Genomic DNA, 22,392 nt, shown 5'->3' with positions numbered 1-22,392 from the left:
GCTAAATGCGGTTTAATGAGTGATGTGTCAGTTCTACTTCTGACAATATCGTCCCTCTAATGTTACGAAATGTGCGTTTGAAAATAAAACCAAAACTAACTGGCATGGGAACCTCCCCCCTCACAACCGCTGCAGCTACACCTTCACCCCAATCACACCAGACACAAAGTTCTACAGTTTCATTTAGCAGACGCTTTTGTCCAAAGCGACGGACAACACAAGCAAGAATTCAGACTTAATTAAGGAAAAACCCACAGTAGCGCAAAAGTGCTTCAGTTGTGAAGTTACAAATCCTCACTTTCGAGGACAGAGGAAGACTGTGTTGGATATGTTTTTATGTTAAATAAATCCAACAGTGTGTGTGGAGGCGTGACAGTGTCACTTTGTTTTCTGATTCAAAAACTGAACCTTCAATTCTTTTTAAAAAAGAAGATTTTTCAACATATATAGTTATATAGTATTCTGTGCTGTTTTTAACGTCCTTTTTAGGAGAATAGTTTCAATGGCATCGTTGTGTATTAAACACATCGTTTTCCTGGAGAACGAACCATCTTCCTCACTTTCCTTTGTTCTCGCTACAGAGCTGCGCATGCGCAGCCAGGAATGGGTCCGACACACCCCCTCGAGAAAGTACAGAATGTACACAAAGCCTGCAAATGTCTCATTTGATGGGGAAGAACGACTTTTTCATGTAAAACACAGAGTTTTTACAGCAACACAGAGGAAATGTGTTTCACACAAACTGATCACGTCACGCAGGAAGCACGATCCACGCGAGCGCGTGAGCTGACCGCCACCAGACTCATCCACGACACAGAATTAAATCCCCTCTTAATAACATCCCCTCGTCATCGCTGGTTCAATGTCAGAGGGATCATGAGGGACAACCCCAGTAAAACCTGCTAGCTCGTGGAGCTCATGTCAGGAAGGGGGCGTAGACTCGCACGTCCATGTGTTACATAAAGAGCTGGAGCCCGGCTAGCGTGAGCTGCAGCTGGACCCCGAGCACCAGCGAGGAGCACAATCAGCCCCCATCCATCCAGGTAACCACCGACATCCCCTGATTGAGCACATCGCACTGCAGGCAGGCTTTTACCCCCCAGACCCGCCGTCGCGGAGGCACACCTGCCCGGCGCAGATGCTGAAATGTTGCTCAAGCGCAGGTCGACATTCAGCTGCGTCGTCGTCGTCGTCGTCGTCGTCGTTGTTGTTGTTGTTGTCGTGTATTATCTGTTGTGGTCTTTCTTGTTGTCCTAACGCGCCGTGTGTCTGTTGATACGCAGCTCGGGCATTTTCGACCTACAGAAAGATGGCGACTTCCCTGCTGAGGCTCGGTCGACTGCCATGTGTGAAGGTAAGACAGTGTCAAGCAGGCGGACTGACGGCTGCACGCCTTCATGCTGGGGCCAGGAGAGGCGGCAGGACTCCGATGGTTTGGGCTCCCCGGCAGCCACTTGTTTACATTAGTTTCATTTTCTTGGAAACTTGTGGCTCCATTTCAAACGTGCAGCACTGAGCTCTGACCCCAGCCCCTCCCCCCCAACACACACACACACACACACACACACACACACCCCACCATCACCAGCAGCCCACTCCTCAATCCAGTTTTTTCTCTAAAATCCTACCCACTAAATCACTGTTACTATCATTGCATTCCATGAATGGAGACCCCTGGAGTTTTCCCTTTGAACTGTTCGTGCCCCACGAACAACACAACTGAAGTCATCCATACGTCTGCAGATGTTTCCTACAATACCACAAACAGAATTTGTTCAGGCTCTCTGACCCGACCTTTCTCGCTCCAACAAAGGTAAATCTGGACCTAGTTGAGTTCTGGGTCACACCAAAGTGAAATTCTGCGGTAAGATTTTGCGTATTCCTGCTAAAATGGCTCGTTGATGGAGCTAAAGAGACGCTGGTGAGATTCACACTGAGTTTTTGAGTGTCTCTTCAGTGTAGACATTGAAGTTGTCACATGGGATTTGAAGTGGAACGTTTTCAGCATTTATTGCGTTGGTTATCTCACTGCCCGCCTCACTGGTGTGGGCGTTGACCAGCCACGCAGGCCTGGCAGCCTAACTGCCCCACAATCTGGTGAATTCCCTCCACCAAGGAGGAAATGAGCGCTGTGGGTGAACGTCAGCACCACGATCACCTATGAATGAGAGACGATATCCTTTCAGTGTTACTTCACCCAAAAACTACGTTGCCCTGCATGTACACACAATTAGGTGTCCTTAGTCAACAGACGTTTTATTCCCTGCACTGCTGACTCCAGAACGCCAGCCACATCCGTTTAGCTCAAAGCTAATGGTGACCCTTGCCTCCCCATAGCTCTGTGTATGTGAGCACATCAACTGGGACCTTCCTGCAAAACTCCTGCCATTTTCCCCGCCATATTGTGTATAAAACAAGCAAACTGGCAACAAGTTAGCTAAGTGTCAGGCGTCGCTTTCTTCTGTTGGCGTGGAAGGGGAACTGTACAGTTGGCCCATCATCTCTTACTTTGACAGGAATCTTTTTAAAAGTATTTCAGAGGAATGATCATATTGGCACCTGACTATTTTAGAACCAGACCTGGGGCGACTGAGCCCTTTCCATAGCTGACCCCCTCCCCGCCGGAACATTCCCCCAAACACATTAGAGACTTCTCTCAGAAGTCAGATCTCACCTGTTCAGAACTGCTCTAATGTTTTAGCCTGGTGTTTCAAGCCAACAGCACTGTGTACCATGAAAAGAGTTCCATAAATAAGATGTTTGTATTATACTCGTGTAAAGAAAACGGCTGTGGTCGGTCCAGAGTCGACCCACCTGTCCGTCAGAAAATAACTGACTAAATATAAATCCTCCTCAGTGTTTGCAGCCTGCGAGTTGGAGCACTCTGAGCAGAGCACCTACAGCGGTGGCCTCACGGGCAAAATCTGGTGGATCCAAGAAGTCCAAAAAGAACTCAGGTAGGTGTCAGGGTCACTGCCGCTCTCACAAAATGTCTTAAAGCGGCTGAAGGAAGCTCACTGGGTTGACACTGTGGTTCAAGCGTCACGACTGTAGAACCTTCCAGAAATGGAGCATCAGGTTTATAGTTACTGGCTCCTGTTGGCAGAACATCAGTGACCTGTTTTGTCAGGTCGGTTAAACCTTTTTTGAAGGTAAATCTTTGTTAATGGCTGTGAATAACCAACAAAAGTTAGAGGAACTCTAAGATGGCTGTTAATGTTCCATTGTTACCAGCGTCACTTTTGCATATCCGAGGAAAAGACTTATCTTGATTCAGTGGTTAATATATCACACCGTAACTCACTGCTGCTAACGTGCTGGTCGATGTTGCTAACGTGCTGTGGTGAGTTGAGCTAACGGTCTGAGGATGGTATATGACCCCGATGTCTGGCTTGTCCCCAGTACAACACCATCACTTAACTGTGGGACTCACTTTCCTAGAGAGTTGTGCTATGCTAAGTTACTCTTAATTTAAGATAGTAAAGTGCATATTAAGAAGCATCAAAAGCTCTTTCTATTAATGGAATTTTAAGAGGGTTACTGACATTGAAGAAAATACGTTCTTCTTCATGAGGCGTCTTTTGAAATCACATTTTATGTGTTAACTTCATCGAGTACCTGGACTAATCACGGCAGCTCTGGAATTCTAAGTGCCTATAAGAAGTTACCATGAAAGGCAAAAGAGCGCCACTAAGAAATCTTATTGTTTTAGATGCCACATCAATGGCATTTGCACCACAGTTCAGCCTGAGATTTCCCTTCTGGCTTTTACTTTCCAGGGTTTTGAAGATTATTTCACAAACTGCTGACCAGTGTTGACGTGTTTCTGTGTCCTTTTGATCTTTATATATGACAGTTCTCAAATCTTATCGTCATGGCTACTGTCAATTTCTATAGAGGTGGGCAGAACCTTTTACCTGGGTGTAAAATATAGAATGGTATTTTGCTTTTATTAATATATATATATATATATATATATATATATATATATATATATATATATATATATATATATATATATATATATATATATATATATATATATATATATATATATATATATATATATATATATATATATATATATAAAAAGCTGATTTGCTGATGGTAAACCTAATCAACTATTTAGACTTTTTTTTTTTTTTTTTTTTAGTTGAAGTGACTGCGGCCCATATAATAATGAACAGATGGGAATTAAGCATTCGTTGCAATGCATCAATGGGCTGGAACAGAAATGTATGCTGTTGGCACACTTGAATACATGTGGCTGATGGGTATTTGGAAGGCATCTAAAGCAAATTGTGACAATGTTTTTATATGGAAATAAATGAAGCAGAAATGAAGACAGCTGATTAATTTTCTTTTGCCAAATATGACTTCCCTGCTTAAAGAAAATAATTCTATATATTTATTAATGTAAAGATGAACATCTAATTAGTGCTGTGGTATAATGTAACACCTTCTATGGTGCCTAATCCTCTTTTTTTCTATAATGCATTTGCTATATACTTCTAGATAGCGTGCAAGTCATGTTTTTCACTTTATTTGAGTTCTTTCAACTGGTAACCAGTATATCTATTGGATACCTCCTTTTTATGGATATCAATTTTTTTTTACGGGGGGGTTGTTGCATAGTGGGCATTTTTGTCAGACTGCCATACCCTCATATTAAAAATAACAATAATGCATCTTGTCTGCTTGGCTCCTCCATCTTAGACAAAAAACAGGTTAAAACTTACTTCGATATAGAGACACTCTCCCAGCACAAGACTTATGACTTTCCCAAGAGAGCTGCAGTGGCAGCAGCGGCGGCGGCTGCAAAGATGGCTGAGGAAACCATCCCTGCTGTAGAAGCTGTCCCTGAAGTTGCTGCAACAGCTGAAGCCACACCAGTTCTTGAAACTGTCTCTGAAGTTGTGGCCGAAGCCCCGCCTGTGGTGGAAGTTGCTGCTGAAGCACCGGCTGAAGTCCCACCTGTAGCGGAAGTTGCAGCTGAAGCACCAGCTGAAGTTCCACCTGTGGCGGAAGTTGCCGCCGAAGCTCCACCTGTGGCGGAAGTTGCCGCCGAAGCTCCACCTGTGGCGGAAGTTGCCGCCGAAGCTCCACCTGTGGCGGAAGTTGCCGCCGAAGCACCAGCTGAAGTCCCACCTGTAGTTGAGGCGGTCGTTGAAGCCGTGGCCGAAGCCGCGCCTGTGGTTGAGGCGGTTGTTGAAGCCGTGGCCGAAGCCGCGCCTGTGGTTGAGGCGGTCGTTGAAGCCGTGGCCGAAGCCGCGCCTGTGGTTGAGGCGGTCGTTGAAGCCGTGGCCGAAGCCGCGCCTGTGGTTGAGGCTGCTGAAGCTCCCGTTGAGACAGCTGCGGAAACTGAAGTACTGCCTCAAGCCGAAGCTGCGCCTGCTGCTGAAGTTCCCGTTGAAGTCGCTGCAGAAGTTGCCCCCATAGAAGCTGCTGCGGAGCCTGCAGCCGCTGAGGCTGCAGCAGAAGTGCAGAGCACCGAGGAGCTGGTGGACCCTGCTCCAATCGTAGCTGAAGCTGCGGGAGAAGAACTGCAGACCCCAGCTGAACCAGTTGACACATCTGAGGGTACACAACAACCTCCCCCACCCCCACAATCCTTCTCTTTTCCTCTGTGGACCCTACAGTCTACCAGAAGTCATTTTCATCACTACTTAAGAAATGTGTCACTAGTCGTTGACGCAGACTGTAAGGATAAACTGTAAAGACACCCAACATCACTTTTATAGCTTTGCACAGCTTGTTCCTAATAGTTCTTCAGTGTTACTTGATGAGTTTTAGACATTAACGTCTGACCTTCACGTCAAAGCCAACAAGTCAGATTCATGTAGCTGTAGTTTCCTTCACCGTGGCTAAATTGTGTGTGCCTCTTTGGCCGTCTTGCACGTGTTAACTGCACAACATTTCTCTTCTTTCTAACATCTGCCTGCTAACTAGTCTCACTGCTGTAGTCTTTCCAAAAAAATCCTTTCATCCTAAAGTTTCCATGATATGTTTCTCACATCCTTTTGCCTTTTTTGTCGTGTAAGGATCACATCTTCATCCCCAGTCTTCTCCCTTCACCTTCACTCATAACGGGAAATAATTGTGAATACTGCTGCCCTCACAGTTTTACTTTGTGGTTCTACTGGACTGCTCAGTTTATTTGTATTGGTGGTTGCTGAAGAGAATGCTAAAGATCATGTTAAGGGTACGATTCAAATGCTCTGTGAGAACGTTAGTGGTTTTTTTTGCATCCTTCCTCCTCTCCTTGCTTACACGTCTGACTTGGGAGTCGCATGGTAAAACGTCATATCTGGCAGGTCTCTAAAAGACTCTAAATGAAGTCTATACTCTGTTCCATGGTAAAAGCTCTCAGGCAGATTGCACCCTGCCTGGTTGCCATGTGTGGAGTCAAAGTTGGAGGTCTTAAATTGACTCTCTGATTTGATTCTTTTCCTAATTTGACTGTTGCAAACCTGCAGTCCTCCTGTATTTCTTCCAGCAGCTCTGCAAGTGTTTAGCATGTCTGATACAGCGACTCTGTTACCTGTCTACTGACCTCTAGCTGCCTACTGTCTCACTCCCAGGTGCTGTGTTGTGCATGAGGGTCACAAACTGGGTTTTCTATTTGTGAACTGTTCAAAGACGAATGATATCACGCATGAAAATGATTTTTATGATTGGATTCATTCTGAGGAGGGTGGTGAGACATAATGTTTTCATCTCTGTGATTCTCAGCTGCCATGGACCCCATTCAGAAGCTCTTCCTGGACTCCATACGCATGTACTCCGCTAAAAGCCAGTAAGTTCCACTGCCTTCAGGGACAATTTTACAAGCACTTGAAAAATTGACCATCTTGACTTACAATATCACTTTGTACCTCAGAATAAGTCGTATCTGCACCAGAGAGCTGCTCAGTTGAGTCAGTGTCACGGAGCAATTTGTTACACATGCAGCAGAGGAATGAGGCTAAAACAAGACGAGGTCGATGGGTAACGGGGTTGAAGGTGTTTTTTAGTCTCACGGTCTCGGGCTTTGCAAAGCTGTACCTACAACCGGATGGTGTGAGGGCGCATCGGCCCAGGCAAGGCAAGGCAGTTTTCTTTGTAGCCTGTTTTCCCCACCAGTTTGTCTCCAGGCTTCATGGCATCATAACAACATCCTCTGCCCTCAGAGCCTCACATCGACTGAGGAGAAACTCCATAGAAAACCTTTAACAGGGAAAAATGGGAGAAACCTCAGGGTGAGCAACAGGCTGTTGCCACACAGAGGGAAACCCCTTTGCTTGATTGTATTTGGGAGCTCATTATTTCAGTCACAACACAAATCTTGGGTTTAAATGTGAGTTGAATTTTTGACAATCTGGCTCACGAGGCAATGTCCTTGTCCAGTCACACACACACACACACACACACACACACACACACAAGTCCTGCATTTACTTCAAGAGCAGAGTCCAGTGCACTTCAGGGATTCCCCTTTGAGGCATTTTCAGGCAATTCCGGCTCAAGTTTTTTCGTGACTGTTGGATCCTAATGAGTATATCAGAAGGTCAAAAATGGACGCATCGTTTTATGTTTTCTGATTGCGGCTGATATGAAAGTAGCTCTGCCTTTTCTTATTGTTCCATTTTATTTTTGTCTTCATTTGATTGGTCACGTATGGCAACGTTAAATTATTCTGCACAATACACACAAAGCATCCATTTTCAGTTCAGCACAAAAATGGACTATCAGTTGCATGTATCTGGAGATGGTGATTTATCTGCTCTTAAATCAATGTTGGGCTCTAAGTGTTGGAGTCTGTTTTCCTGAAAGGGCTCATGATGCTAACGCTAACCAGCGCCTGCAGCTGCTGGTTTCACTCTGCTCCACAGTGAGTTTCAGCTCCTAGTTTAGCTCTTCACCAGTTTACCTAACCCCCACGACTCATCGTCTGTTTCCGGGCTGCAGCTGTTTTCTCACACACTGTTGCCGTCCTCCTGTAGGGCCAGTGGGGAGCTGGTTGATGCTGGGGCAGATTACCAGAGAGCCTTAGAAGAGGAGACGGCCAAGCTGAAGAGACTCTACGGTGGTGGAGACTTCACGTCTTTCCCAGAGTTCACATTCACAGGTGAGTTGAGGGCAACTGTGCTGGAGTGTAGTTGACTATAAACTTCCTGACAGAAGAGATTTCTCTAGTTGGTGTCTGCATGCTAGTCTTCTTAAACTACCAGAACATTTATGACAACAAATGTAAGAAAGAGGTGCAGTGAGTGTTCCACCAGCTCACCGCCAACAATTTATCGAGAAATACAGCGAAAAATATGACGAAAAACAGGACTGTGGTCATAAGGGCCTTGGCAAAGCAAGACTTTTTCCAGGTGATGAGGCGTCTCTGCTGGGTGGGCGTACTTTACCAGTCTCACTGCTGGTCTGGAAGTGGTGGGGGTTTGTTCTCGCGCTCTGCTGCTGCTGGTGTCTGCACAGATGTCAAGTAAAGAGCTTTGAAAAGAGCCTGAAGCTGGCGGCTTTAGCGCTGATGCTCCACTTGCTGATGGATGTGCAGCTCATGAATACTGCAGCTCTCTGTGACCGCCAGAGTTGCCAACCAAGTAGCTCGCCACTCTTTTGCTGGCACATTCCAAATATCTAGCAGGCCGTGACAGTGTTTGGGAATCAGACGGGGTCTCTCACAGTAGCAGATGGCTCACCCAGAGGCCCCTGCATGCCTGGTCCTGAGCTCCGTCCTGATGTGGTCAGAGCCCATCAGCTCTGCTGTCTGTTCACACTTGGCTTTAGAACCTGTCTCCTGTGGTCGGAGCTCAAGTCCCCGCTCTGTGTGCAATTGTCTACATGACTTCCTCTTGCTTTGTTCTTAGTCAGAAAATTAACTGTCAACAGTTCGTATTTACGACAAACGGCAGGAGAGTACGTCGCTCAAATTGTGCAGAGATGTTACACACGTTTTTACACGTTTTAATACTGAAGGAATTTCCCTGTTTTTAGATGGGGGGGGGGGGCTCAGTCAGATTAAACAGATCCAAGTTGGTGTGATTTTTGTTAGTATGTTTCTGCTTCATTTAGGTCATTGGTCAAAGCACAGCAGCTGATGAGGCGGTTTGTCAGTGTGGTCCAGACCACCTCACACACACCTGACCCTTACGACCACCTCTGAATGTGGTTTTGGTGATCAGATCCCAGGACACGTTGAGTGTGTTCACACCTGATCCACTTGTGTAATCAGAACACTTGTGAGTAGCTAGAAAACACTCCAAGTGTCCCAACATGAAGGGAAAGTTTTAAGTTCAAATTCCAGGAGGAAGCTCAGCTCTGGGTCGTGATGTCATGTGGGCGTGTCCTCAGGCATTAGCCAGACTGCTCTTGAGCGTGTAAAGAGGAAGATGGTTCCTTTTTAACAAACTCTTGTAAACACCTTTTTAGCAGGAATAAATATTCTCATTAATGAGGTCAACGTAGCCAGGGTTCAGGTTTAGAGGGTTTCAGTCGTGTCCCAGGACCACGGTTGTTCTGTCAATTTGAATATTAAGCTGTGTTCATAGAAGGGTCAGGTGTGTGTGTGGTGTGTGTGTGATAAGACAACTGGGACCACCCCCCCACTGAGTCAGCAGCAACATCATGTCTTCGATGGCGGTCGATCACACGCTCGAGCATCTTCCCTCCATGACTTCAAGACGTTTAAATAAAATCCGTGTTACTGCTGATGTGAGCGTGGCGTAGATGAGTCGATCCGTAAACCGAAAACTCTGCTCTGTTTTTCAGAACCCAAGTTGGAGGAAACTTCCTAGAAGTGAGGAGAGCCCTTTGCAGTCAAACTTTTCTACTGTGGCCGTTTCCCCGTACATCTGTGCTCCGTAGTGGAACCTGAACAGTCGCTACCTGTCGGCGTGGCACAAACCTGTACTTGCCTCTGGCCTTGTGTGTTAGAAGAAAAGAGCCCTGTTCGTGTTGCTAGATGCTCTACAGGAATGACAGACAAATGTAATAAACTGTGTGTGGTTTAATCCAACCTTGTGCTGAATGGGGGCGGGGCAATAAATTGCTGTTTGTCACGTCTCTGTCAGTGAAAAACATCATTGTACCGTCACACACCACCGCGTCTGACGCTGTCGTGTTACATCACACTAGTTTACTATAGGGCTACACAACGTGTGTGTGTGTGAGTGAGAGAGAGAGAGAGAGAGAAAACGTTTCATCATTCTCAGTTTATAGTTCTCATCTAAGCTGCAGCGTGTTGGTAAATTTCCCTCTGCAAAATAATAAAAATCTGAGCAGGAACGTCTGGCATGTTCAGGGTCAGCGTGTATGTCTCCTAACTGCTTTTTTAATTTAATAGAAGCGGGAGTGGCTGCTGACTTGAGGACTGCAATGAAATGGGTTTTTTTACTGTCTTGTTTTGAGTTAAGGGAATTTTTTAAACAGGACTTTCCTGCCCCTGTGTTTGCACTTCTATCGAGGCAGTAATTACTTCTAAGCACAAAGTCGGCTGTTACTGTTTGGGAAAACCACCCATTTGGCTCAAACTGTTCAGCTGTTTAAAAGCAGAAATGATTCCGTCATATTCCGGCTCTGAAGAGCGTCACGCAAATCGAGAAACCCAAAAGCGCGCTGGTGGTGGTGACGGCAGACCATCACGGCGAAGGTTCTGTGGGGCGTCGTTCTAGAAGGAAGCAGCTCATTGGAGGAAGAAGCTCAGCTCCGTCCACAGGGTCTGTAAATGCTGTGTGACGACAGCGAGTGAACGGACTACCGACACAAATGCCAGCATCGCAATGAAGAAAAACCAATATCCAATCAAAATCACGCATCCAAGCAAGCACAGACGCACAACATGGATGTAGCTAAGGCTTCAAAACGACCTAAATGACATGGCAACATAACTGTTAGATGTGATTTCATAATTCTATAGAAGGAAATGTTCTCTCAGCTCTTGACAAGCCTCCATCTCTCCTGATGCTCTCCAAGGTCATCACTTCCTTTAGCAACATGTCCTTCCAAAAGAGAGTGACGGTTAATTCAAGAAATGACACCACCACCTTTGACAATAGAACCCTCCCCTAAGAGAATAATCACGTTAATAACATTCCATACAATTCACAATTTACAAAAAATATTTATGTCAAGTATGAAAAATAGGAATGTTGTTGAACCATTGCACATTGCTGACAACAGACATGTGACTGATGGCTGCAGGAGTGACCTGTGGCGGCGCTCCTTCCTGCACTGAGGGTGCAGCAGTCTGGAGCTGAAGGAGCTGCTCAGGTCTCCACAGTGTGGTGGGGGGGGGGGGGGTGTTGATCACGATGGATGTCATCTTGGCCAACATCCTTCTGTCCACCACTTCCTGGATGGAGTCCAGTGGACAGCCCCGGACGGAGCTGGCTCTCCTCACCAATTTGTCCAGTCTCTTCCTGTCCCTGTCCGTTACTCCACTCCCAGCTCATGAGGGCGTAGCACTGGTGAGGCCACCACGGTAGGGCCCTGCTAACCCCGAAGGTCCTCAGGCTCCTCAGCAGGTGGAGGCGGCTCTGGCCCTTCTTGTAGAGGGTGTTAGTGTTGTCAGTCCAGTCCAGTTAATGGTTCACTTGGAGGTACCTGAGTGAGTCCACTACCTCAATGTCGAGCCCTGGATGTTCACAGCTGTGTGTGGGGGAGGTTTCCTACGGAACTCAGTCACAAGCTCCTTGGTCTTGTTGGTGTTCAGCAGCAGGTGGTTCTGCTCACACCAGTCCACGAAGTCTGTGATGACCCCTCTGTACTCCTGCTTGTCCCCCTCTGATACGCAGCCAACGATAGCTGAGTCATCGAGGAACTTCTGCAGGTGACAGAGGTAGGAGTTGTAGTTGAGGTCCGGAGTGTAGAGGGTGAACAGGAACGGACAGAGCACCGTCCCCTGGGGGGCCCCTGTGTTGCAGGTCACTACATCTGACACGCAGCCGTTCATCCTCACGTACTGTGGTCTGTCAGAGAGGAAGTCAACTGTCCAAGCAGCCAGATGTTGGTCCATGCCTGCCTCCTCCATCTTCCCCTGCAGCAGTGATGGCTGGATGGTGTTGAAAGCACTGGAGAAGTAAAAAAAAACATGAGCCTCACGGTGCTCCTGGGGGACTCAAGGTGAGACAGGGCCCGATGCAGCAGCTACATGATGGCATCATCCACCCCGATGCCTGGATGATAGGTGAACTGCAGCAGGTCCAGCGCAGGGCTCACCACTGTGCAGAAGTGGCCGAGGACGATCCTCTCCATGGTCATCATCAGGTGAGAGGTCAGAGCGACAGGTCTGTAGTGGCTTGGTTCACTAGGATGGGCCATCTTAGGAACTGGCACTATACAGCTGTTGTTGTTGTTTTTTAGGATCCCCGTTAGCTGATGCATCAGCTACACTTCCTGAGGTCCACAATAGAAATATGCAATCAAAACGAAGACAATGACAAAAAAAGATATTTACACACAAGAAATATCAACAATTAGACAGCACCAGTAAGCTACAGCACATAAAAATGACATGAAAACTCAAGTACAATGGAAAACAGTCAAGTACTGCTACATAATAAAGCACTGAAACACTTTAAGAGATAGGCACACTAAGGTCTTATACAAACAGCCATGAGGTGCTGCTTTACCTGTTTTTTGAAACTAACCTTCCTGAGCAACCTGGAACTGACAGCGTCAGGGCCTGTGGCTCCCTTCACTTTTGTCCTCCTGAACTCTTCCCTCATTTAAAATATAGTTTCCTGACCGGGAATCGAACCCGGGCCGCGGCGGTGAGAGCGCCGAATCCTAACCACTAGACCACCAGGGACTTGTATTACTATGTTTTCTTTTCCAGATTGACCAAAAAGCTAAAAACATCATCCTATCAGTACAGATGTAATAAATATAACACATTTCTGACCTGGCACTACCCTGATTATACAACAAAATCCAATTCTACTGAGGATTGTATGATTCTTGCAAGGTTTGGGTGATGTGATACAGCGATACTAACATGTAGGCAGTCACAGAGAAATATGATGCCTTATATTCAATTTCTGTTTCATATTTATATCAAATATCACAGTTCTGCGGGTATTTTGGAGAAAGTAGGGCGAAAGTATTGTTATCAACTGATTATATTGTAAAGTGATGTATTACTTTGAAATGAAAGTAACTAGTAATATCTTTGACGTCTGGGATTGTAGCTTGCCGACAGAAGTGAAGACGAAAAGACAAAAACGGAGGACAGCGCCCGAGGTTCGAACTTCTGGCCCGCGGACCATGAAATCGGACAATTGCAGGATTGAGAAGTAACCGCTGAGCTAAACCTCCGCGACGTCCAAAGCGTCACAGGAACTAAATAAACTGTTGAGGTGAAAGGACTCCGTTACAGAAACTCAAAAAAAGTGTTTTGTAATTATTTTTAGAAACTACACTGCATCATCATAAGCACCATCATCATCATTATTACTATTATTACAAAATATGAAACGACGTTGTCTCATTTTCGGAAGTCGGCGGTACGGTGGACGACAGAACATGTCAGCAGATGTATAAATATAGAATATGACCTGAGAGGAGATTAAAACATGGATAAAATACTACACTACAACGGACAGGTAAGCAGGTTCTAAAATGGCAACTTTTAAAATAATATTAAAATCTAAGTAAGAAAACCAGTTTGGCGTCGGGGTGTTTTTTTCTACGTCATTCGATGTGGAACTATCACATTTACCTTCAAGTTCCCGACCGGAACATTAAGATAGGGTACACAAAATGGCGGCCTCTATGTTGCGTTTAGGGCGACTGGGTTCTGTCAAGGTAACATGAACTAAAATACTTTTAAATGAGTTGTGTTGTCTTTAGTATTTGTCAAAGATGGTTCAGGTTCGTCACCAGGTGGAGGTGACCTTCATCATGACCCCGAGTCCAACTCTTCCGTAAGAGGAAGCAGAGACGACGGTACCATGATTGACCGTCAGGAACGCAAGTTGTTGTTGTAGTGGCAAACTTCCAAAATAGAAATCAGAGTTACAACTGATTGTTACCAACGATGCTGAATTTATATTTGTTGCTGCTCTGAAATTCTGGTTCTTCTACGAACAAGAGACGACGATGAGAACAAATGCAGATATTCTTTAGTGTTGGTCTACAGAGGATTCATTTACAAGGGAGTCTCACATCGATTGTTGTTTTTATCGCCAGATCGATCTATCTATCCATCTATCTATCTATCTATCTATCATCTATCTATCCATCTATCTATCTATCTATCTATCTATCTATCTATCTATCTATCTGTCTATCTATCATCTCTTTCTCTATCCTTCTATCTATCTCTATCTATCTATCATCTCTTTCTCTATCTATCTATCCATCTATCTATCTATCTATCTATCTATCTATCATCTCTCTCTCTATCTATCTATCTATCTATCTATCATCTATCTATCTGTTTATCCATCTATCTATCTCATCTATCTATCATCTATCTATCTATCTATCTATCTATCTGTCTATCTATCTATCTATCATCTCTTTCTCTATCCTTCTATCTATCTATCTCTATCTATCTATCATCTTTCTCTATCTATCTATCCTTCTATCCTTCTATCTATCTATCTATCTATCTATCTATCATCTCTCTCTCTATCTATCTATCATCTATCTATCTGTTTATCCATCTATCTATCTCATCTATCTATCATCTATCTATCTATCTATCTATCTATCTATCTATCTGTCTATCTGTCTATCTATCTATCTATCATCTATCTATGTTTATCCATCTATCTATCTCATCTATCTATCATCTATCTATCTATCTATCTATCTATCTATCTATCTATCTATCTATCTATCTATCTATCTGTCTATCTATCTATCTATCATCTCTTTCTCTATCCTTCTATCTATCTATCTCTATCTATCTATCATCTCTTTCTCTATCTATCTATCCATCTATCTATCTATCTATCATCTCTCTCTCTATCTATCTATCATCTCTCTATCTATCTATCATCTATCTATCTATCTATCTATCTATCTATCTATCTATCATCTCTCTCTCTATCTATCTATCATCTATCTATCTATCTATCTATCACAACTACATTGAACTTTTTCTTATATTTCATTGTTAGCAACACACACGATATTTTATATTTCACTCAGTTACCTGCCTTTCATTTCAGGGAACTGAGTGTTAAAAACCAGGACAAATAAATAAAGAGTTCTGTGACTAAAAATGTCGACAGGTATTTGTACTAATGGCCTGCAACAGAAGCGGCGTTCAGGGAGTAGCTGGACCGTCAGGAGCAAGGATGCTCTCAGGATCGCAGTCACTGGTTTAGTTGTACCAACACCTGAAATGTTGTTTGCATTACGAGCAAATATCTTGTTCTTCTGGCTCCAAATAAAGAAAGATAGCAGGGTCCAAAACACCAGCCAAAAACCTCACCGCGACTTTGTCATCGAATTTGTCCTGTGTCCGTTTCCTGTACTGAAGGCTGGTATTTGGTGTCTTGCCATGTGTTGACGTCCTGCTTGTACCAAAGACATCTGTGCTCTTCTGTAGTGCCTCCAGTGGGAGAACTGGGGCCTCCTGAGGAGTCGCACTGCTGCTTCATTCTGCACGCAGGCTAAAGATCCCCCGAAGCCGGCAAAAAAGACCAAGGCTGCAGGCAAGAGTGAGTCTGCTTCAGTCTGTTCACCTCCCGCAAATGAGATGTGTGTCTTATGGTTGGTTTCACTCTCCTACTGATTATAATTCACCCGCTTTCTTCTTTGTCCCCAATGTTAAACACCACTGATGTCTCTAGATGATTATTGGTTATAGATGTTAAATGTTTGCTGATGTTAAGGCCCATGATTTGTATTTTTGCAGTTAAAAAAAGCTCCCATAAGCTCTCAAATTGGTTTTCTCTTTCAGTCGACCATCCAGAATCCTAAAATTAAGTTTGTGTGAAGTGTAACATTGTATACATCTAAGCAGTGTCAAAAAGTAAATATGTATTTTATTTATGTATTTTATTTTATATAAAGTGTGTTATGGTATTTCTATTTTCCATATTTGAACTGATTGTTAAAAGATACATTATTTCCTGGACAGCATCTTTGGGCTCGAGGTCAAATCAAGGGAACTTTGAGTCCCTTTTGGATGGAAAGTTTCCGATGCCTCGATGAAGACACACAAACCAATGACCTGAAGTGACATACAGTACACAATGTATTCGTGTTCCCTTTCTGTTTATGCATGGAGTGGTGAAGAAAAGAAGTCACTTTACAAGTTAAAGGATAATGATTTATTTTGATAACTGAATGAATTGGGTTTTATTTTGACAGTCAACTCTGAGAATAAAATGGTGTGTGGTACTGAAGCAGAGAGCAGCGTAGAGCTGCGAGGCGTGGCCTGAGAGCACCGTCACACGTTTTCAGAATCATCTTTATGATTCAACTCTGTGTAACCAGCTTCATATGTACATAGAATGTCTGTGTAAAACCACTGAAATTTGTAACTCCTTTCATCGAAAATGTGCCGCTCAAAGTGCTTCACAAGAAGAAAGAACACTGAAAAGCTGTTAAGAGTGTAAAACTCACGTTAAAAAAGAATATTGACAATAAAACCAGAATTCATATCATAAGACAGGAATTAGAATGAAATCCCAAGTCTGATATTGACTCGGTGTTAGTATTTGTTACCATAACTCACTGCTGCTAACGTGCTGGTCGCTGTTGCTAACGTGCTGTGGTGAGTTGAGCTAACGGTCTGAGGATGGTATATGACCCCGATGTCTGGCTTGTCCCCAGTACAACACCATGACTTAACTGTGGGACTCACTTTCCTAGAGAGTTGTGCTATGCTAAGTTACACCTGTGTTGATAGTAAAGTGCATATTAAGAAGCATCAGAAGCTCAATTAATGGAAATTTGAGAGACGTGAAAAGACACCGACATGGTTTTACCCTCTATGGCGGTCCAACCAGAATGGCTTCTGTGTGGTGTGCAAACAAAACCGAGCCACCAAGATTGATCCGTGGCATTGTTGACAACCACATCGGGAGCAGGTTTACTGACATTGAAGAAAATGTGAAGTCATGCAGCAAGCGAGCAAGTACAAAGCTAGGCTAGTGTAAAAGAAGATTTAAGCTTTCTTCTGAAAATAATTAGTGAGCTTCTTCTCTGATATCTGCAAGTGTCAAATTCTATATTGTGAAGGTGTTTTGTACAAAAGCCGCATCACTGGACTTGTTCCGGCTGAAAACCTCCAGTAACCCAGCAGCAGATGATCTTAGTGTTCTTCTTGTAGCTCTCTCGGCGGTGAGCAGTGTAGCTAACTAGTTTACTATGAAGTCTGTTACAAGAGCGTTACAGTAGTCAAGCTGGTTTCAGGTGAAAGTATGAATCAGTTTCTCAGCACCTTTTCCTGTATAAGTGGTTTTCTTTTCGCTGAATTTCTCAGGTGGACCCAACTAGAAGATAATCATGCAATGATGGATGTGGAAATAAATGTGCAATAATTAATGGGTTTACCATTATATACATGAGAAGAGTAACGGTCATCAGCGCCTCCCTGAGGGAGTCTTTGGAACAGCTCCTCCTGAGAGCCACTGTCGTCTCCACAGTTGAGAGCTCGTTCAAAGTTTTCTGACCACATCAGAAGGCCAACAGCTTCACTGGAGCAACCACAACAACCTTGAACGTTAACACAGTTTGTGGCCGGTAGGTGATGCTACGACTGATGAAACATCACGTGTGGTTAAACTTTCCTCAGGGGAATTGATTGATGTGCTGCAGGAAGCCCTAAAATCACTGATGCACAAACCTGAGGACTCAGAAGCGCTTCCTTTCAGCTCTCTGCTGCCCTCTGCTGGACATACACTACCTCTACTTGAATTCACTGTTGAGATTGATTCAAATTCAGAATGAAAAACCAACTGAATATATTTTTAAGGACCACAAATCATTGTAATTGAACATTTTTCCTTCTAATTAAAAGTAGGTAACAGTAAATGCACTCGTTAAAAGAAGAAACAGACATGAGAGTTGCCACAGCGATGATCAGGCCGTCTCCTCGCGGCACTGACAGGGCAAGGACGTCAACGAAAAACTCTTCACAGTAAAGCATCATGTCTATTCATAGATTATACAGTTTTAGTACTCATCTGGAGGATTTATAGGACCCATGATACATTTATATGTTGTATTGCATCGGGGCCTTCACTATGTTGATGTTTTTGCTGTTTTCGTTGAGGCGTGTCTGAATAGCAGGCAGTGGTCGGTCAGCCTTGTTCTAATTGGGCCACAGACTCTCAACCATGTGTTTGTGTCAGTATTGCTTAGTCTACATTATGATGGTGGTGGACATAATGACATCAGTTGTTGAGCCTCTCTCAAATGTGATCCTTGCTACATACCTATGATGATGATCATGATGATGATAATTCTTTCCACTTCATTTGGGGCTTTGCAGCTCAGTGTTCAGGTCCTAATGATTCTTGTATTTCTCTTGGTTCGTTTGATCTGCTCTCATTTATGCTTTTGAAGGTGTTTAAATACTCTGTCACACCACACGAGTTAACCACTGTTGTGTCATTTACCGTTTTCTTCAGCAGCAGAGGCTCCAGATGAGAGAGCAACGTTGCTAGCCTACAAGACCCAAGTTGCCTTCCCAGTTAGACTTTCAGACCCCAGCGTTTTCTCAGCACAGTCCACAGGTGTGGCTGAAGCAGCGGCCAGCACCACTGCCACTGCAGAAGCTGTTGTAGCTTCAGCGGCTGCCGTGCCTGCCACTGATGCTGGAGAACCAGCCGTAGTTGAGTTGGAGGCCACTTCAGTTCCAGTTTCTGACCCAGCGTCTGCTCAGGTTAACACCGATTCAGCTCCACCTGTAGCCGAGGCTGCTCCACCTGTAGCTGAGGCTGCTCCACCTGTAGCTGAGGCTGCTCCCCCTGCTGTTGAGCCCCCAGTAGCTGCAAACGGTGGAACCTCATCAGCATCAGACAGCACTCCCGTGTCAGCCTCTGCTACAGACGATGCTACCACAGCCAAAACAACCTCCTCTGCCCCTGATGACCCAGCAGCAGCTGCCTCTTCCTCATCATCATCCAGTGACTCCGACTCTGACTCTGACTCCGACTCCGACTCCGACTCCGAGGATGAGAAGTCTGAAGTGAAGACTGAAAGTGGGACCTCCACGCTCGAGGTGTCTGAAGTTGTTGCAGAGATAGAAGAAGCAGAAATCCAGGTGGTGGCGTCAGAAGTGAAAGAAGATGCTGATGAAGATCAGAGGGAACTTTCCCCAGAGCTTGAAGCCACTCTTCCCGCTGTTGGAGAGACCATGGCAACAGCAGCTGCAGCCACTGAAGTAGATGCAGGTACTGTGAAGGCCTCCAGTGTTTGTCTGGAGGAGTTAGTGGACTCTGCCTCTGAGATCAGCACCGCCACCGGAGATGTTCCAGAGGTCTACAAGAGCACCCCAGATGTGTCCGCAGAAGCTGCAGCTACAGCTGATGCTGTGCAGGATGCTCCAGCTGAAGCTGTGACTGAGGTTGCAACAGAAAAAGACCCTGCCCCTGGAGAACCCACGGAGCCTCCCGCCACTGAAGTCCTTACAGAAGCTGTAGCCGAGCCTGTAGACCCTAAAGCCACCCCCGTGGAAGCTGCTGAAGCCCCCGTGGAAGCTGCTGAGCCTGCTCAATCCCCCGTGGAAGCTGCTGAAGCCCCCGTGGAAGCTGCTGAGCCTGCTGAAGCCCCCGTGGAAGCTGCTGAGCCTGTTGAAGCCCCCGTGGAAGCTGCTGAAGCCCCCGTGGAAGCTGCTGAGCCTGTTGAAGCCCCCGTGGAAGCTGCTGAAGCCCCCGTAGAAGCTGCTGCAGCACCTGTGGCTGACACTGCAGCTGAAGTCTCTGGGTCCGTGCAGAGCATTGAGGAGCTGGTGGACCCTGCACCAGTCATAGCTGAGGCTGCAGGCGAGGAGCTGCAGGCAGAGGCCCCAGCTGAAGCGTCTGAGGGTACACACTACACTACCCAATCCCTCAAATATTGCTCTTTCCCTTTGTTTCTGTGGATCTTGAAACCATCACAGATAACCGTACTTACCCTTCTCTCTCTTCGGCGTACTGGTAGTGTTAACCAGGCTTCAGCTCCATCACATAGTGGCTTTCACAGCTTTTAAATATCATTCCTGGATTTTTAAATAGCATTTTAAGTTCTTGTGTTCCGTCACTGTCACATCTAACGCTCATTGTTTGCGGTTCGGGTGTCTTGCATGATCCTGGCGTAGCCCTCATGTGTTTGTCCATGCCTGCAGGGGTTTGTGCTTTGTTCCTCCCATTTATTTACTTTCTGCTTTTTAATTACATCATGTGTTGGCTGTGCTTGCATGCAGCACACTGAGGTTTCGACGAGTTTCTTCTCACTTCTCACCCACCCACTCAATCATGTTGTGGCTGTCATGCATGATCAAGGTGACTGTGGTTGCGATACTAATCCTGCTGCTTCTTTCCTCCCCTCCGTTTGTGACTCCGTGATAGATGTTGTCTCCTCTCTGGTTGCCACTGTTGGCACAGATCAAGTCCATCTTCACCGCCTGAATAGGAATATTTCCCTCATCTTTTGCTCTTTTTGGCTCATTTTATTTGTTTGTAATGTCTCATTTTGTCTGAACAATGGGTTACAAGTGTTACTGTTAATGTTACAGTTAATGATGCCCTTGTTTGGTTTCATTGTGCCTTGTCATGCTGTTGTAACGTTAGAGATCTCCTACCGTGATGACAGCGAAGACAGCAGCTGGCCGAGCCCAAGCCGGGAGCGGTTGAGTCAGGAGAAGTACCTCAGAAAGCAGGATCACCGAGATGTTCAAAATAGACACTTGAAGAGTTCCCAGTCAAAACACTACGCTGAAGTGATTAGCAGCTAACCAGAGTTTAGCCAGCAGTCCTGTAACTGCAGCCATTTGCTACACTGTTCTGACCAACTGGGTAATTCTGCTTCCTGGTACAACCCCCACTTCACCTTGGCCATTCAGTTTTGTTCTCCTTCTTCCTCATCTTAACGTAATCTCTTCTTCACCCAGGGCGTTTGTGTTCACACATACTAGATTAATGGATACACGTTGGATGTGTTGTCTTTGTGATTGTTGACACTTGTTCCCTCTCCTACTTGTCTCACGTCGCAGCATGTTTGAGGGGTCTTCCAGTGAGACTGAAGTCTAAAAGTAAATTGATTTTTAAAGACTGTGCTCTTCTTTAAAACCTAAAGCATCAAAGCCTTTTTCCCGTTATGATTCTGACTTGTTGTCTGATTGAAAAGCCATTTCATGCATAACTTCGCAGGTCCTATCATCTCTAGGATGGGTTTTCTTTACTGTCTGCAGCCACGTTTCCTCCCACATGCTTGTCCTCTCAAAAACATGATCCTTGAGGCTTTTCACACCAGTGTGTCTCCACACTCTGTGGGGGGTAATGTGGCCTGCCACCGTAGGAAGTGCCCCACCATAAACTACCTTTGTCAGCAAGTGTGAATATGTTAATGCTCTCTCTCGCCACAAACCCTTAAAATATTGACAAAGCCTGTCACACTTTAGCTGTGATTTTGTTTTGTTTTTATTTTTATCAGGACAAACCAGATCAACACTTAAGTGCAGTCTTTGTTACCTCAAAATGAAGAAGCACTCAGGATGAGACCTGGTTCTGGCTCTTTCTGTTTTAATGCACAAATAGCAGCTTTCTCACTTGCTTTTTTTTGTTTTTTTTTTGTTTCTCCTCCTCCCCCTGCAGAGGCTGCAGCAGCGGCACCTCCGGAGCCCGAGGAGCCTTTTGACAACAGCACTTATAAAAATTACCAGCACCACAGCTACAACTCCTACACATTCGCAGACCTGGATTTAGAGATGGCCAAGTATCGTCTCCCCCAGCCCTCCTCGGGCCGACCCTCACCCAGACATTAGAGGAGCTGGCATGATGATGGCCGTTGTATTAATGTGTGTCCAGCCCCCCCGTCAGGCAGATCTGCAGGATGTTCTGCTTTGAAATTGTCATGTAATTAAAGTACACAAGTGAGATGTGAGGTCTGTTTTTGCCTCTTATTTTATTTTGTCTTATAGAAAGGAGAAGGCTGGTACAGGGATGGGGACATCAAACATATTTTATGCTGCTTTTCTGCCGGGGGGGGGGGGGGGGGCATTTGAATAGAGCTGAGTGTGCAAGTCCTCTATGTTTCTATTTTAATGACTAGAGTTTTGGGTGTCTGCTGGCCTGCTTCCACGTTATACCCCAATTATCCTGCTACACTTCAAGTGAAGAATTAGCAGTTGTTGTTTACGGATGATGACGCGACGTGCAGAAGGAAACTGGAGATACACAAAGAAACGTGTTACATAAAGGATGGCAGGCCGTTAGTAGCCAGGCATAAAACCCAGCACGG

General features: G+C 45.2%; 2 protein-coding genes and 1 non-coding gene across 6 annotated transcripts; 2 read left to right on the top strand and 1 right to left on the bottom strand.

The window, feature by feature from the left end:
• The first annotated feature begins 836 nt into the window (after positions 1-836).
• Positions 837-10,179, top strand: LOC147252645 (uncharacterized). Of its 2 annotated transcripts, none has more exons than XM_086221011.1 (7): positions 837-1,043; positions 1,284-1,354; positions 2,858-2,957; positions 4,717-5,580; positions 6,733-6,796; positions 7,983-8,107; positions 9,757-10,177. In XM_086221011.1, the coding sequence occupies exons 2-7, from the start codon at positions 1,310-1,312 to the stop codon at positions 9,780-9,782; spliced, it is 1,224 nt and encodes a 407-aa protein (XP_086077137.1). In that variant the 5' UTR covers positions 837-1,043; positions 1,284-1,309; the 3' UTR covers positions 9,783-10,177. The 2 variants fall into 2 exon arrangements, with proteins under 2 accessions (XP_086077137.1, XP_086077136.1); XM_086221010.1 differs by lacking the exon at positions 837-1,043 and adding an exon at positions 1,054-1,163 and having other exon boundaries at positions 9,757-10,179.
• Positions 10,180-12,724: 2,545 nt separating this feature from the next.
• On the bottom strand, positions 12,725-12,796 carry trnae-cuc (transfer RNA glutamic acid (anticodon CUC)). The gene has a single exon. It is a non-coding gene; the product is annotated as a tRNA-Glu (tRNA).
• Positions 12,797-12,871: 75 nt separating this feature from the next.
• On the top strand, positions 12,872-22,029 carry ndufv3 (NADH:ubiquinone oxidoreductase subunit V3). Of its 3 annotated transcripts, XM_086221007.1 has the most exons (5): positions 12,872-12,984; positions 13,176-13,589; positions 15,548-15,659; positions 18,585-19,979; positions 21,747-22,029. In XM_086221007.1, the coding sequence occupies exons 2-5, from the start codon at positions 13,560-13,562 to the stop codon at positions 21,914-21,916; spliced, it is 1,707 nt and encodes a 568-aa protein (XP_086077133.1). In that variant the 5' UTR covers positions 12,872-12,984; positions 13,176-13,559; the 3' UTR covers positions 21,917-22,029. The 3 variants fall into 3 exon arrangements, with proteins under 3 accessions (XP_086077133.1, XP_086077132.1, XP_086077134.1); XM_086221006.1 differs by lacking the exons at positions 12,872-12,984; positions 13,176-13,589 and adding an exon at positions 13,695-13,791; XM_086221008.1 differs by lacking the exons at positions 12,872-12,984; positions 13,176-13,589 and having other exon boundaries at positions 15,651-15,711.
• The last annotated feature ends 363 nt before the right edge of the window (positions 22,030-22,392 follow it).

This window comes from Aulostomus chinensis, chromosome 12, assembly GCF_037954235.1.
Source record: "Aulostomus chinensis isolate RoL2024-O1b breed Wild chromosome 12, RoL_Achi_v1.0, whole genome shotgun sequence".
Classification (NCBI taxonomy): Eukaryota; Metazoa; Chordata; class Actinopteri; order Syngnathiformes; family Aulostomidae; genus Aulostomus; species Aulostomus chinensis.
Note: the sequence above shows the minus strand (reverse complement) of the source record. Positions and strands in the feature narration are given on the sequence as shown.

Excerpts from the sequence above, each read along its gene's own strand:
- LOC147252645 (XM_086221010.1), top strand. The coding sequence starts at position 1,139 with ATGCTGAAATGTTGCTCAAGCGCAG. Across the intron at positions 1,164-1,283 it reads GAAATGTTGCTCAAGCGCAG|CTCGGGCATTTTCGACCTAC; the intron begins GTCGACATTCAG and ends GTTGATACGCAG. Across the intron at positions 1,355-2,857 it reads GTCGACTGCCATGTGTGAAG|TGTTTGCAGCCTGCGAGTTG; the intron begins GTAAGACAGTGT and ends AATCCTCCTCAG.
- ndufv3 (XM_086221006.1), top strand. The coding sequence starts at position 13,747 with ATGGCGGCCTCTATGTTGCGTTTAGGGCGACTGGGTTCTGTCAAG. Across the intron at positions 15,660-18,584 it reads GACCAAGGCTGCAGGCAAGA|CAGAGGCTCCAGATGAGAGA; the intron begins GTGAGTCTGCTT and ends TTTCTTCAGCAG. Across the intron at positions 19,980-21,746 it reads CCCAGCTGAAGCGTCTGAGG|AGGCTGCAGCAGCGGCACCT; the intron begins GTACACACTACA and ends CTCCCCCTGCAG.